Here is a 16,164-nt window from a genome sequence, read left to right as displayed (position 1 = left end):
CACACACATACAAAATAAGACAAAAATATTGATACCTACATCCCACTCTGAGATTATCTGAAATAACAGGTTTGGACAGAGCCTTGGTAATATGTTTTCATTCTTTAAATGCCCCAGGCAAATTCTAATATGGCAGTCAGGGTTGGGATCCAATGAACTATCAATAAATAGAGTAGCACATATCTATAGCATAAGCCTACTAAAGAGATAATCTAAACACTGAGAGGTTCACAGGAATCCAAAGACCCCTAATATGGCAGTATTCATATGGCTTAGGAGAATGTCCTAAGCCCAAAATGTGTTCTTAAGACCTACATTGGCACAAAAATTCGTGTAAGATACACGTGGACACGTATCTTCTAGGCTATCATTACTTGATGATATCAACGATTAGATCTTTGAATATGCTAATTCCAGGCTTATCACGAAATCTATGACACCTACGAACTACCCAGAATAATTTTTTCCTAGTGTCACAATTGCCTTCAGGGAGAGAATATGCCCATTAGAAAACACAAGGAAACCACACTCTTCACTCTTAATAAACTGTTATTCTAGTTTGTTCATCCATTCTGTCAGAACATATTATGAGTCTTCTTGTTAGTCCGTCTGCTTATGGGCTTTCTGAACAAAATCAAATTTTCAATCTACACAGCTGAGAAAATCAGGGATCACTGACACCATGGTATGCGATATGTGTGTGTCCCTGCCCAAATATTATATCAAAATGTAATCCCCAGTATTGGAAGTGGGGCCTGGTGGGAAATGATTAGATTATTGGGGTGGATTTCCTATGAATGGTTTAGCACCACCCCACTTCGTACTATATTAGCTATAATGAGTTCTTGTGAGATATGGCTGTTCAAAACTGTGTAGCATCTCCCACCTTGCTCCTCTTGTTCCTGCTTTTGCTATGTGAAGTGCCTGCTCCCGCTTCCCCTTCCGTCACGACTGGAAACTTCTTGAGGCCTCCCCAGAGGCAGATGCTGCTATGCTTCTTGTACAGCCGGTAGAACTGTGAGCCAATAAAACCTCTTTTCTTATAAATTACTCTGTCTCAGGTATTTCTTTATAGCAATACGAGAATAGCCTAATCTAGAAAATAAGACCATTTAATATGGCCAGCTAAACTATCAATTCAAAACCTCAACATTATGACTAAAATCATAACAGATACTAGCATAAATTGAGGGAATGGACACATAGTTCTGAGGGTCTCTGGAGATCAAAGGTAGGTATAGAGGAGGACAAGCTGTCTAGAATAATGTATAATAGGGCCATATTTTCCTCCTTATAATCAAAAGATTTTTTTTCAAAAGCTAGAATTGGGTGAGAACAAAAAGGCAAATAAAGTCTTCTTACTAAAAAAGACAAAATAAGTATATGTGCTTGTGATCGGAGGAATGAAAGATTCCATCCCTAACCTTGAGAGCCTTCCAAATTTGGGGAATGGGGAAAGAGGCCACAATGACCGAGAAACATATTGTTAACATTGCCGAGAGTTACATGTTATGTTTCAACAATTTATTCAATATGTACGTTCCAGGTACTGTAGATAAAGTACTTTACTTATTACTTGAGACTTAAATGACTTATGTTTTTATTCTACTTTCCCACCTGGGAAATTTAGGTTTATTAATATAGAATTTTAGTTTAGCAATCAATATCCCTCAGAAATTTGAAGCATTACTCTCTTTTTTATTTTGGAAAGGAATTATCCTCTTTTACAGATCAGGAAAATGACTTTCCATCTGAAAGATGTATTCTCACGCATTTCACACAGCTAATATGTGACATAACTAAAATTAGAATCCATTCTATATGATATCAAGCTGATAAGGATTTAATCCCAAACAGTTTAACAGTGAGTGACCTTCAAAACAGTAAAAATACCCTCATAAAAATGAACCATATGGACATATGGATGAATAAAATATTAAACTATTGAACTAAACTTTCAGGTTCTCAATATATAACCTAAATAACTATTATGTAAGAGATAGGACAAAGATTCAAAATTTGTAATAACCACTTTTTCCGCAAGAGAAATTGGCAATATGTGTACTTACTATTTTTACCCTTAAAGTCTTATCTATTTATATTGAAGTTGCTGTATTTTAAAATGTTGAAATATATCACATCTCTTTTGCCTTACTCATAATACAGAAAAAAGAGAAATAAAGTCAATTAGCAAGAAATAGGCATGTATTACACCTATTACTCTCCCTATACATTTGGTTTTCACATAAATATATATTATTTTTAAGAAGTTAAGCCAAAACTACCTATTGGGTACTATATTCACTGTCTGGGTAACAGATCGGTACCCCAAACATCAGCATAACGCAACATACCCACGTGACAAACCTATACATGTAGCCCTCTATCTAAAATAAAAGTTAAAAAAAAAAAAGAAAAAAAAAAGCAGGCGCCGAGGTACACAGGTAAAGAAATAATCAAGTACTGCTCTAAAGAAGATAACCTCATCCTCAGCTTCCTATTCAATTTATTACAAACATGTTACGTTTCATATAACAATTTTAGGGTTAAAAATCTGTAATTGCTGTGATGATAATGTTGATAAAAAATTAGAAGTAATAAAATACCAGAATATTTCAAAATCTGAGACATGTACAAGTAATATATAAATACTTACCTCAGACATAGGGGTTCCCCAGAAGTCATTTTGAAATAAAGTTTTTAAAGGTGTAGATGGATGCAAGTCTTTGTTATCCAGTATTGCTGAAACATCATCAAAAACAAAACCACAAAAGAGGCTGTTCCAATAGCAGGCAGTAACCACACCTACTATTAAGGTTATTTCTTTTAGGTTAATATCAGCCATCTTTTCTATAAGCACTTCTGGACAAAAACTGGAAAAAAATCATAAAGATAAAATAAGGAACATATTTATTCCAAGTAAGTTTAATTTTAGTAGGTAGGTAAGTAATTGCATATTAATTCTCCAGAGAAAAGCTCAGCTAAAATGCCATCCACTTCTAAGAAGCATAAGCTAATCACCTGTTAAAACTCAGCCCCCTCTCTTACTAGATAAAGCCAAGTAAACTTCTCTCCTATTCCAAGGAAGAAGACTGGAGATTTCCTCTGTAAAACATAAGGTCTCCGATAACAGGGACACTATGTCAGCCCCCTCTCTTACTGGATACAGCCAAGTAACCTTCTCTCCTATTCCAAGGCAGAAAACTGGATATTTCCTCTGTGGCTTATTTAAAACATAGGGTCTCTGATAACAGGGAAAAGGCAGCATATTGAAAATAAAGGTTAAGTAAAAAAAAGTCTGTCCATATATTTTAGGTTGAGACCCTCCATCCCTTTTCTACTGGGCACAAAATTCCATAAAACTTTGCAACATTGCGAACAGTTAGGATTCTAAAAGCTTCTGGAAATAAAAAAGGTTCCAGAGTAAGAATCAGGAATCAAAAATCATTTTTTTTTCCCACCCAAAATGCTGTAAGCTAGAAACAAAACAAAAAATTCCCTTCCAAAACAAAAAAAGAGTAATGTTTCAAACTTCTGAGGAATATTGATTTCTAAACTAATTCTATATTCATAAACCTAAATTTCCCACATGGGAAAGCAGAATAAAAACCTAAGTCACTAAAGGTCTCAAAAAATTTACCTCTGATGTTCCTTTTCAAGAAACTCGGAGAAAAGGTACACTACTAAAATGTAGCAGTATATTAAAAAACAAAGATACAGAAATCAGGAAATGGGATCCAATATAAGACAGCTATATAGACATGTTATAATTTAGAAAAACCAAATGGAACAACTCAGGATATCTATCTTTGGGTATGTAAAAATCAAGTTTTGTGTACAGGTCAGAAATCTCTCTTCCCATAAATAATCTCAGGCCACTGGTTTGGTAACATCAATTCACTTGGGGTGACAAACTGTTGTTTGGTTAAATGTTCTAACTACAGGAAAGTTTAAAACTAATAGAAGAAAAAAGTAAATTAAACCTGTGGTTTCAATACTTTAAAGTTATACTTGGGAACAACATATGTATCTAATTTTTAGAATACTTGCAATGTTTAAGAGAATCTAGCATCCTGGAGACTTTGATACATTAGCTATTAAATTATTGTTAAATACATTAAAATAATTTAAAATAAATTAAATAATTAAAAATATTAAAAATATATAATATGCATAATAAAAATATTAAATTATGCATCTGATTTTTTAGAGTAATTGCAACCTTTAAGAGAATCTGTCATCCTGGAGACTTTGATATATTAGCTGTATAACTATAATTTTAAAAATATATAATAATATGTATAAGAAACATATTAAACATAATAAACATATTAAACTACTATGTAATTTCTGGATTCACAACTATTGAAAAGCATAATAATTTAGCTAAATACACAAATAGTATTGGAATTTTTATAAGAACTTGAGATTTGCTATAGTTTTTAGTTTTATTTCCTAAATTTAATCAGTTCAAGTATTAAGAAAGTTTTCCTTAAGTTAGGCATCTGAAGTACTTAAAAATGAATACATTCAAAATAATTCAATTCTTTGATATATCTTTATTTGATATATATATATCTAAACATATAGGTATGTATATATTCTTCTTTAGTTGTGCCTGGGGTCACTCATGTGCTTATAGTTATCCAGTGGCTTGATAAGGGCTGGATGGCTTTTAAAGGGTAGATTTCTCAGCTTTGAAAGCTAGTCTCTGCTACTTATTATCACATTCTCTAATAGCTTAGCTTGGGCTTCTTAAATGATGATCTCAGGACAATAGGAGGGCAAGGATCAATGTACAAGCTCTTTATAAGGCTCTATTTAATGCATATTTTAAAAATTATCATTTAAGCAAGGTACATCCTGAATCAACGGGGAAGAAGTTATAAAAGGGCCAAGATAACAGAAGTGTTAATATTCCCCAAGGGAGCGTAATATGAGAGAAAGGGAGAGAGAGCATATTATGAACTCAGTTGTGGTGTCATCTCAGGTTATTTTCAAGAGTCACCTGCAAAGTAGAGTTGCAGGGAAGGAAGAGATTTACACAAAGGCATAGATCGAGGGGGACATGACTCACTGGGGGCCATTATTGTAAACATGTAACACATTATTCTTGTTAGTTGTGAGAACTTCTAATTTTCCTAGGCACAGAAGCAGACTCACAGATGCAGTTTAAGTGGATGGGATGACTGATTTCTGTTTGCTTACAAAAATGGGGTGTTACTATATACGTGCACAAAATCCAAGTGCAATTGGAAATGTGAAAGGAAAATAAAACTTGGGATCCCAATTCATTATGCCTAAAGAAAAAATTAGGGTAAAAGCTGAGTCATGCAAGAAACTGCCTCTCCTTTTGTTCTTAAGCAGACAGCTACAAATAAAATGTTAAATATCTCCACAGGTAGCTACTTTATGTTCACCTTATCTGAAGTGCACAGCAAGCAGACACTTGTCTTCCTTCAACATGAGGAAACTGGAAAGATTAGTAGGGAGTCAGTGTGAATTAAGTCATTAACCATGGCTTAATTTGCCATGAAAATAAGGCAAAACAAAATGTTTAGGATACACAATGAATATAAAACAGCCATGCTTTGTTTTAGAGATTGGAGAAGTAAGCTACTATGACTTTTCTTGGTAAGTCAGCAAAAATGAACTAGAAGTAACATCTAAGGAATATAAATTCATTTCTACTGAGAACAAAAGTAAGCAATTATAAAAGGTGAGGCTTTCTCATTAAGTGATTTTGGTCAGATAAAACTGATCACAAAAGCCTAGGGCAGAAAGAAGGCAGGTTCAGACAAGTGTTCTTACAACAAGGCCACTTACAAAATTGTCACATAAGTCCCATCTCTTGATGAAAACTGACAGATGCAGAAAATCTGATGAAAAATAATAGACTTCTGGTAATTTTCCTCAAAAATACACAGTGAGTTACTTAACTAGAACTTGAGTTAAATTTCCTGATTCACAGTTAGGTACAAACAGACTACAATGTATACAAACTTAGTTGACTTGTTCAACAGAGCTGACTTGTTCACTGCTGTATCCCCAGTGCCTAGCACAGGGAACAAGATAAAAAATATTGTTAGAATGAGTTAAAGAATAAAATTTAGGTAAGATTTTGCTTTCAGTTACAATTGTCACTGAGATCTAGGTTACAATCTTAGCTTCATCAATTATTACTTAACTTCTATGAACTTGTTCTTGCTTCTGAAAAATCAAAATAAAATTTACCATTAGAGACCAGGCACCTTGAGTTTATGGATGTGAGCAAGAGGGTGGTGACAGTAAGGGCAGGAAAGAGTAATACAGATAACCAAAACAAAACTTATAAGTGAATACATAAAAATAAGTTGTAATGAATGAAAAAACAATAAGAAAAACAAGGTGTTACAGTAAACAGATTTCTATTATGAAAATAAACACGCAGTAGTAAGAATAGCGTATGACATAACATGTGCTCAATAACTATTAAATTTCATTCCTACCATTGTCAGAGGTATTTGAACCAGAACAACTCCATCTTGAATAGGGGCTGGGTAAAATAAAGGTGAGAACTACTGGGCTGCATTCTCAGGATATCAGTCATTCTAAGTCACAGGATGAGATAGGAGGTCGGCACAAGGTATAGGTCATAAAAACTTTGCTGATAAAACAGCATGCAGTAAAGAAGCCAGCCAAATCCCATCAAAACCAAGATGGCGAGAAAGGTGAGACTGGTAGTTCTCACTGCTAGTCTGGTAGTTCTCACTGCTCATTATACACTAATTATAATGCATTAGCATCCTAAAAGACACTCCCACCAGCGCTATGACAGTTTACAGATGCCATGGCAATGTGAAGAAGTTACTCTATATGGTCTAAAAAGGGGAGGAACACTCAGATCTAGGAATTGCCTACCCTCTTCCCAGAAAACTCATGAATAACCCACCCCTTGTTTATCATATAATCAAGAAATAACTATAAGAATCCTTAGTCTAGCACCTCCAATGGGGGTGTGTGCACCTCCAGTTCTTTCTTGACAAGATGCAAGAGCCCTCTCCTGGGGTCTGGATCAGAACCCCTTTCCAGAAACACCATCTCATGTTAAATTATGAATTAAGAACACTGAACATGAAGAATATTTAATTCAAATTAATTGAGTAAACACGTACAAAATTAAAATATAACATTTAATAAAAACAGCAAGATTGAGGCACAAGCACTTCACAAATACTGGTTTCCCAGAATGTCTGAGGAGGTGTATAGAAGTTAAGAATATGTCCTCCAGCCAGAGAGATCTGTGTTCAATCACACTATTTAAGTTAGAGTACTTAGCTTCTCCAAACCTCAGTTTCTTAACGTAGATGGAAAATGAGGACAACGTAAGCACCTATTTCACTGGATTGTAAGGAAGAATAAACAAGATAATGAATAGTATTTGGCATCAAATCTTTCAGAAAAGTAGTAAAATTGTCATTCCTATAAATCTAACTAATGTCTTTAAAATTTATCTCACAAAACCAGTATATTTTTATTTTGTACTGAGCTATTTATTTTACCCAAATTGGGAGTTTAAAAAGAAATTCATTATTTATTTTCGAAAGGAAAATTTACCATCAAGTATAGTAAAAATTTTTTTAAAGCAGCGTTAAAAAAAAAAAAAAAGAAAGAAAGAAAGATGAGAAGCACTGGTACAAATAGTTGGAAATGTCATTTACATTTAAATCTACAGCTTCTTAGGAAAGTTAGTTAGAGGTGTATCGCACTCCAGTATGGCTATGAGCAGATGAGCAGGATGAGCAAAACTTGCACAAGTAAGCGTGGTAAACAGCAGAGAAGGCGCTTTCATGGAAGGACACCCTAGGTAACCAAGCAAGTGACAATAGTACAGGTCAGTCCTCGGGTACCTTCTCTCTCCACCCCCGGCAGTGGCCCGGACAAGCACTAACCTCTCCTCTCTAGAGCCTTTCCTTTATACTAGCTCCACAACCATCAAGTCCCACCATCCGCGAAGGGAATGGTGCTACAGGTAAGGCGGGCGGGGTCAGAGGATGCCGAGACCTCTTGTCAATTCTTCGCTCGCCCCCAAAAGAGGATCACGGCTGCGCGGCTCTCACTCTACCAAGACAGATTCTGATACTAAACAAGGCTAAAACTTTTTGTTTTTTCCTTCTTACAGAAGGCACTACCCTGGACGCCGCCTGCAAACGCCTGAAGAGAAGGCAGGGTGTTTCCACTTTTTCAGAATGGGGCCAGGCCCTACGGCCCCAATAGCAGAAGCTTCTCCAACCCAGGACTGCTCCCCTCAACTCCTCCCAATACGCTGACCGACAGCTCGACCTCACCTGGAAGCGGTTCCGGCAGGGGATGGTTTAGGAAAACCTCATGAAGAGCGGCCCAGCGAGTGACGCCACTAAAGCCACAGTCATGGTCTACCTCGTTCAGGCCACCAGCTCGTAGGCGCCTCAGCCGCTGCGCCTCCCGCCTCTCGGTCCTTCCCCGCCGCCCCGGTACTGTCGCAGCCTTCCGCGTTGCACGCCGGGAGCGCCTTACCTCCTCTTCTCAGGGACTTCAGTTCCCAGCATGCACAAACCTCAGGCACATCTGCACTCTGGGATTTGGAGTCCTCGTTCCACGCCTTCTCATCATCCTGAACACCGAGTCCTGGGACTCCGGCGGAGAATCTAAACGTAAAGCATCACCCACGGTCGTGAATTGTAGGCTCTCTTTGCATCCGGGATCTTCTTCTGGCCCCGGCGGCGTTAGGGATGGTGTCGCTTAGCAGCCGCTGCCGCTTTGGCTTCCTTGGGGACCATTTGGCTGGACCCAGAGTCCGCGTGGAACCGCGATAGGGATCTGTCCAGCTTGGTGGTTGTGGTAGTGAGGGACCTCCGCTGGTTGCCAGGCTTGGTGTAGGTGGGTGGATCCCTGTAAGCAGGTTCAGCGAGTCACTCCACGCTCAGGTTCTTTAGCCTCAGGGCCCGTGTGCCGCAGCGCAGCTACCCGGTCCCTTCCAGCCTCGGGTCTGTAATCCTGCCTTACTTCGGTTCCGGTTTCCGCCGCACAACTTCACTCATTCCAATTGTTAATTTCTGCTTCTTTTTTTTTTTTTTTCCAGCCCCAATTCTGCTTCTCCAAATCAGGGATCATTGTCAGCCTTCCACAGACCCTCGCGCTTGCCAGGATTAGGGTGTTCGCGCGCGTTGTGGGTAGGCGGTGTGGAGGAAGGGACCCAGAAATCTTAGTCCTAACTTAGATTAGTGTTAGCAAGGAAGCCGTCACATTTTATTTAGCCGCTACACTCTCTGACAGTTTGTGCCGACTGCTATTTTTGATCAAGGCTATTTTGCCCACTTGTCTGTTTTGTGGCTAAGGCATAGTTCTTTGCTAACATAAGAAAGTTATAATGAAATAATCTGCAAAAAATGTAAGCTATTAGAAAACCAATAATGCTGTGTACCTTGAAAATGCTAATATCCACCTGTTTTGTTACAGAGGTGGAGCACAGTGAAAGAATTCAAGATGCCACCTAATATAAACTGGAAAGAAATAATGAAAGTTGACCCAGATGACCTGCCCCGTCAAGAAGAACTGGCAGATAATTTATTGATTTCCTTATCCAAGGTGCTTACTTGGTCAATAATAATAGATATATACATTAACTTATGATTATTAATAAAATATGAATTTTTTTTCAGAAACAACTATTAATTGTCACAATCTGGAAGAGTTCTTATATTTTGCTTAAAGGTTATAAAATATAAAACAGTTGCTTTTCTGTTTACTTAGGTGGAAGTAAATGAGCTAAAAAGTGAAAAGCAAGAAAATGTGATACACCTTTTCAGAATTACTCAGTCACTAATGAAGGTTTGTATGTAGTAGGTTTTAACGATAGGTTTGGCTATTAGAGGAACTATAAAAATCTGTTCTTATATAAAGCAATCTTTGTGAAAATACTTGGTAATATCTACATCACCCCTCAAAAGTGCAATATATTTAAATGTAGATTAAGTATTTTAGTGTGTAAAACATTGCTAGTTTCTACTTAAAGTTTCTAAAAGGGTATGTAGGGGAAATAGAATGAGTATGTTGAAAAATAACATAAGGAAATATATCCTGAGGTCCAAATGACAAATGCAGACAATGACTGCTATAGGGATTTGTTAAGAGGGGAAGTGATCTAAGAGGTGTCAGAAGACTTCACAGAGGATGAATACTGAGGAGTAGTTTTAGGTAAGTGGAAGGTAATGCAGTGGTAAGATAGTAAGGGAATTCTAGAGCTGTTGGTTACCATAAATAAATATTGAGGATAGGAAATATGTTTATTCTTTACATTTGAGGAAATGCGGTGCAGCAAGTTTGTAGCAGGCTGTAGAGAAAACAAATCTTGGGTAGGTACTTTGAGATAGGTTCTTGAGGTCATTAAAGGTGTATTTTATGCTGTCAGCAATTGAGAAGGCAATGAAAGTTTCGAACCACAGTTGATAGGTACAAAAATAGGCCTTAGGAAGGCAAAACTGAGTCTATTATATAGGACAAACTGAAGGAAATTGGAGCTTTGCAAACATCACATTATAGAGGAGTTTAAACCTGAAATTATGCATTAGAATAATAGCAATTGGAACAGAAAAAAAGTAGTGGAAAAACATTACAAAGAGATATGTTGCTTTACTGGATATAAGACTTGAGGACTTGAGGTAAAAGGGAGAATCAAAAATGTTTCATGCTATTAAAAATCTAGAAATTGTAGTCTTAAGTAAGAAAATTGCCTGGCATGGTGGCTCACGTCTATAATCCCAGCACTTTGGGAGGCCAAGGCAGGAGGATTGCCTGAGGCTGGGAGTTGGAGACCAGCCTGGATAATATAGTGAGACCTTGCCTCTACGAAAAAATTTGCTGAGCATGATGGCACACCAAGCATGATGGCATGCCGAGCATGATGGCACGCCGAGCATAATGGCACGCACCTGTAGTCCCAGCTACTCAGGAGACTGAGATGGGAAGATTGCTTGAGCCCAGTAGGCAGAGGTTGCAGTGAGCTGAGATTGTGCCACTGCACTCCAGCCTGGGTGACAAAGTGAGGCCCTATCTCAAAAGCGAAAAAAAAGGAGAGAAAAAATTATTTATTCATTCAACAAATGTTTACTGAAAGTCTCCATGTGCCAGCCATTGCTGGCACTAATGAGCATAATAAAACAAAATTTTTATTTTCAGTGCTTACATTCCAGTTTAAAGGCATATTGAAATAACCTTTTTTTAAATGTTTAGATGAAAGCTCAAGAAGTAGAGCTGGCTTTGGAGGAAGTAGAAAAAGCTGGAGAAGAACAAGCAAAATTTGGTAAGCACCTTGGAAAAAGTTTATTATGTTATTAAATAATGAGTTCCTATTTGTTCATTAAGCTGTAGAAAATTAAATTCTATAAACTGTATATATTCAATTTATTTTTAATATATAACATTTATTTAATAATACATATTTCTAGACTCCTGTTTTATGGATCTGCCGTATAATACTTTTTGTTACCTTATAATCATGATGGACTCTTTTAAAAGAATTAATTTTGTTATTAAAATTTATGTAAAAGTTTGTTCTGTGGTAACTAATCAATTAAAACATTTGTCTTTTTTTTTTTTAAATAGAAAATCAATTAAAAACTAAAGTAATGAAACTGGAAAATGAACTGGAGGTATGTCTTTTTGTATTCCCTAGGATGTAATTGTCATTAATTTTATTTTGAATTGTTTTCAAATTTTAAAATTATTATTGGCTGGAAAAATGATAAGGATGATTGTAATCATGGTTATTTGTTTATTCAGTATATGTTCTACATGCCTATTATGTGCTATATATATATAGTACTAAGGATTGAGCATACGTTTGTGAACAAAATAAAAAGCAGTTAACTGCTGAATGGAGCTTACAGTCTTGGGAAATATACAGAAAGATTACTAGTAACTGAGATGGAGGGTGGGTGGGCATTTGAGGAATAATGACCAAAGGGTGTTATAGAAGTAATTTTTGACAAAGCTGAGGGCTAAAATATGAATATATTGTTGAGGAACAAAATACATAGAGACTTCTGAGAAGGTAGGAATGTAATGCAAATGGATCAGCCTTTGAAAGGAGGAATACCCTTTTCCTTTGTGTTAGGAGAGGAGGAAGAATGGATGGGGGAGGAAGAGTGAATGTGTATTTAAACATAAAAGATGCTTTTATGTTTGTAGGCATAATGCCTGGAAGTTGAGAGTTTGGTGATGACATCATCTGTTTAAAAGAGTGGGAAATGGTGTGGTCACATTTTAATGAAATTAGATAAAATTTGAAATCCATTGGAGAAAGGACTGGAGAGTTGGGGATCTGGAGTCAAACAGATTTGAGTTCTAGTCCTGATTCTTTTACTTGTTAACTCCCTGAACTTGGATTACCTATTGTTTTTTGATTATATATCCAGCTCCTGGGAAGATGCCAAGCACTTTGAATAAATACTTACTAAATGAATTATGGAGTTGGATCAATTCTGTGTTAGTCTTTAGCTAGGCAGCTGCTATAGAATAGGAGGGTAGGACAGTTGAAGATATTGGTAGAAAAGTGGTTGAAGTGACGATTGTGAAGTCTTAACTGAATGGATAAGAAAGTCAAGATTGGGGTTGGGTGGGCAGAAGGGTAGGGATAGGGAGGGAGAAGTCAAGGGATTAGAGTGTCCTGTGAGGTCAAAGGACAGGCATAGTGGGAATAATTGAAAGAATGTTCTGGTTGGACAAGGATCTGATGTGGGTGTGGGAGTGAGAGACTATAGTGAATTCAAGAAACAAGAAAAAAAATAGATTAGAACAAAAGTTATGTGGAGATTGCTTAGGTGTACATTTGATAGATGTCTGCGGGCCACATGCTTAAATTCCCAATGCATTTTGCGGAGTTATTGGGAAGTTGGTGGCTTGCTTCTACCATGAGTAAGTAGAGAGCAGGACATCTTGTGAGAAAGCAGCTGAAGTTTTCTTAGGATGATGGAGGAATGATAGGAATGATCACCTGAAGTTGCAAGGTTGGGTAAACCTAGAAGTACCAACACCTTCTCCTGACCCTAATGTATATGGGATCTGAAAGAATGAGCATCTTCCAATTGAAAGAGTTCCAAGGGCATTAGTATCTTGAAGGATCCAAATTACAGCTAAGCCAAGATGGAAAGGAGGATTCAGTAAAGCATCTGAGGTTGTGAAATATTAATGTATCTTGGAAGAGAATTTTAGAGAGCACAATGGAGTACTTTTTGAAGGAGAGAAAGAGTAAGAACAGTTTGGTTAATGCAGAGGAGTAACAGAACTATATGGTGAAGAAATGAAGGTGGGACATGTTACATGAGCAAATGATGTGATGTTCTGGGCCATGACCTAAATTAACAAGACTATGAGGTAAAATTGATTTAATTGGCTACAAATCTTAAAGGTAACTAAAACCTGAGCTGTTTAATATGGTAGCATTAGCACTAACCACTTGTAGCTATTTATATTTACATTGGCTAAAATTAAAATGAAAAATGTAGTCCTTCAGTTGCACTAGCCACACTTCAAATGCCCAAACGTAGCTATATGTAGTGAGTGGCTACTGAACTGGACAGCACAGAGAGCATGTCCATTATGCTAGAAAGTCCTATGGGACAGTGCTGGTCTAAATAGTGCATGGTATGAGAGAAAGGGCAGGTAAAGGCACTCAGCTTCACTGACGGGGGCGGAGATTCTGTTGGTTTGTACTCCAATTGCACTAGCCACACTTCAAATGCCCAAATGTAGCTACATGTAGTGAGTGGCTACTGAACTGGACAGCACAGAGAGCGTGTCCATTATGCTAGAAAGTCCTATGGGACAGCACTCGTCTAAATAGTGCATGGTATGAGAGAAAGGGCAGGTTAAGGCACTCAACTTCACTAACTGGGGCAGAGGTTCTGATGGTTTGTACTCAGATTCCAGATCCCTGAGGCTCAGGAACCTTTGCAGTTTAGTCTGGTTACTTGTGGCCCAGTGGTTACAACAGAATGATTAACAGTCAGTTCTTTGCAGCTCTGGGTGGCTCAGGAAAAATTTAAGGAGTTATTAGCTGTGACCTAAAGTTTAAGTAAGTTAAATTTAAAAAAAAAAAAGTTCTTAAGCTAATAAGCTAATATGTTTTTAAATATCTGTGCTGAAGTATAAGGAATATTTAAAGTCAATATAATGATTTGCTTCTTGACTCATTTGAACCTCAAAATATAATGGGATTAATTTATACTTTGGGTTTATTACTTTAAGATGGCTCAGCAGTCTGCAGGTGGACGAGATACTTGGTTTTTACGTGATGAAATTCGCCAACTTGCAAAGCAATTAGAACAAAAAGATAGAGAATTGGAGGACATAGAAAAGGAGTTGGAGAAAGAGAAGAAAGTCAATGAGCAAGTAAAGCACCTTTTTTTTCCATGGATCTTCACTGTTCAAGTTACCTGGCTATTTGTTATTGGTAACAATATCAATTTTTATATTGTATGTTATATTTGAAAAATGATGTTCACTTATCTCTAAGGTTTTATATCACTGTTCATTTTGTCATCACCAATTTTAAAATATAATGTAACAGATACTTCTAGTGAGTATGATTTGAAGATTAATTATTTATATTCGGAGGTACATTTTTCTCAGTACATCAAACTTGTTACCTAAAATTAATGCTTTTTTCTGGAAGATTGATATCAAGAAACTAACAGATTTTCACAAAGAAGTGATCTTTCTAGTGCCATAGCTTATTTTGGGTAAAAGTTATATTTGTTTGTTTCAGTGTATTTATATGATTAGTAGATTTGTAAATGAATCTTTTGATGATATATTCAATAATGGTTAATTAAATATCTTGTTTTTGGTTGTACCTTATTTTATGTGTGAGATATATATATATATATATTATATATATAGTTTTTGAAAAGTTGTGTTCATGTCAGTAGTTTATAAATGACATCTTTAAAATAACATTTTTAATGCGTAGTTTTTATTACTTCATGTTATTCCTTGTTATAAACTAGTAATTCTTGCAGTGTTCACTTGAATTTAGTTTTAGGAAAAAAGATTTTTTGCAGATCAACTTGTATTTCCTGGAAGAAAATTTCCTATTTTTACCTTAACTTCCTGTTTAATGTTTTATTTACTTAACATTTATTTGTTTTTTATTTCACCTGAGCTGTTAGTAAACTTAGTAAAATTTGGTGCCCACATGTGGTAGCTGTCCTGTCCCTTATACTCAGAAACATTTTCCACCTTTGTGTCCTTTAAGTCATTGTTGTGTTATATTCCATTTATTTTATTTTGTCCATTGTTCTCTCAGAAGTTGAGGGTCATACATTTTAAGAAAACAATGATATGCTATTTAAGATAATGTATCATAAATTGATTTGTAAGGAAAAGTATCCCCATTCACGTATCTATTTTACTCTAAAATTTTAAAGAATCATATATAAGTTAGCTATGGAAACAATGTGGTAGAGACAGTATGGATTGATACCACTTAAATGTTAGGAACAAGCTCTTAGAGCATTATCTGTTTAATTAACTCTGCAAAACACAGCAGACCTGTGGATTTTTTAATAGTCATAAAGGATCTAACTTATAATATTCACTGGTAGAATTGCTTAGGGGGATGTCTGTGGTTTTCTGGACTTTTGTTCCTCTATATAGACCTGTATCAGTTGACTTACCATCATTCATACCACATACCCTTAGCTAATCAGAACTACCTTGTCCATTTTTATCTTAGAGTATTATCTTTATTCATAGTCACACACAGAGAAAACTTCAATATGTGACCTGTGTTCCTTTTTGGCTGCTCAATTCCTTTAGATGAAATATGGGTATGGGTTGCTTTGGCAATTACTTCTTTGCCCTTAACCAGTCATTCAGTTTTGTTGGGTCTTTACAGCATACCAGAGACTGTGCTAGTTACTAGTGATATAGTGGGCAACTTTATTCTGGTTCTCAAGAATATTCACAGTCAATAATAAGCATAACATAGTGATAATATGATAGGGAGATAGATAAGGTTATGTTCTGGCATACTCTGAAGCGGGATACCATAATCAGCCTTAAGGCACAGGATGTGATCTGTAAACTGAGACTTGAAATAGAGTTAGACTGGTAAGAGGAATGAGGATGTACATGGTGGTTAAG

General features: G+C 36.3%; 2 protein-coding genes across 2 annotated transcripts in view; one reads left to right on the top strand and one right to left on the bottom strand.

Annotated features, from left to right (window-relative positions):
• TMTC3 (transmembrane and tetratricopeptide repeat containing 3) overlaps window positions 1-8,518 on the bottom strand; it is a 57,557-nt gene extending 49,039 nt beyond the window's left edge. Inside the window, exons 1-2 of the mRNA XM_025403539.1 lie at window positions 8,328-8,518; window positions 2,657-2,873 (exon numbers count right to left, since the gene is read on the bottom strand). Coding sequence (XP_025259324.1) covers window positions 2,657-2,845 — 189 coding nt within the window. The 5' untranslated portion in view covers window positions 2,846-2,873; window positions 8,328-8,518. The remainder of the gene's footprint in view (window positions 1-2,656; window positions 2,874-8,327) is intronic.
• Window positions 8,519-8,598: 80 nt separating this feature from the next.
• The window catches only part of CEP290 (centrosomal protein 290), a 94,149-nt gene continuing 86,583 nt past the window's right edge, over window positions 8,599-16,164 (top strand). Inside the window, exons 1-6 of the mRNA XM_025402708.1 lie at window positions 8,599-8,898; window positions 9,478-9,606; window positions 9,772-9,849; window positions 11,251-11,320; window positions 11,623-11,669; window positions 14,266-14,409. Coding sequence (XP_025258493.1) covers window positions 9,505-9,606; window positions 9,772-9,849; window positions 11,251-11,320; window positions 11,623-11,669; window positions 14,266-14,409 — 441 coding nt within the window. The 5' untranslated portion in view covers window positions 8,599-8,898; window positions 9,478-9,504. The remainder of the gene's footprint in view (window positions 8,899-9,477; window positions 9,607-9,771; window positions 9,850-11,250; window positions 11,321-11,622; window positions 11,670-14,265; window positions 14,410-16,164) is intronic.

This window comes from Theropithecus gelada, chromosome 11 (genome assembly GCF_003255815.1).
Source record: "Theropithecus gelada isolate Dixy chromosome 11, Tgel_1.0, whole genome shotgun sequence".
NCBI lineage: Eukaryota > Metazoa > Chordata > Mammalia > Primates > Cercopithecidae > Theropithecus > Theropithecus gelada.
This window is presented reverse-complemented; position numbering and strand designations above follow the sequence as displayed.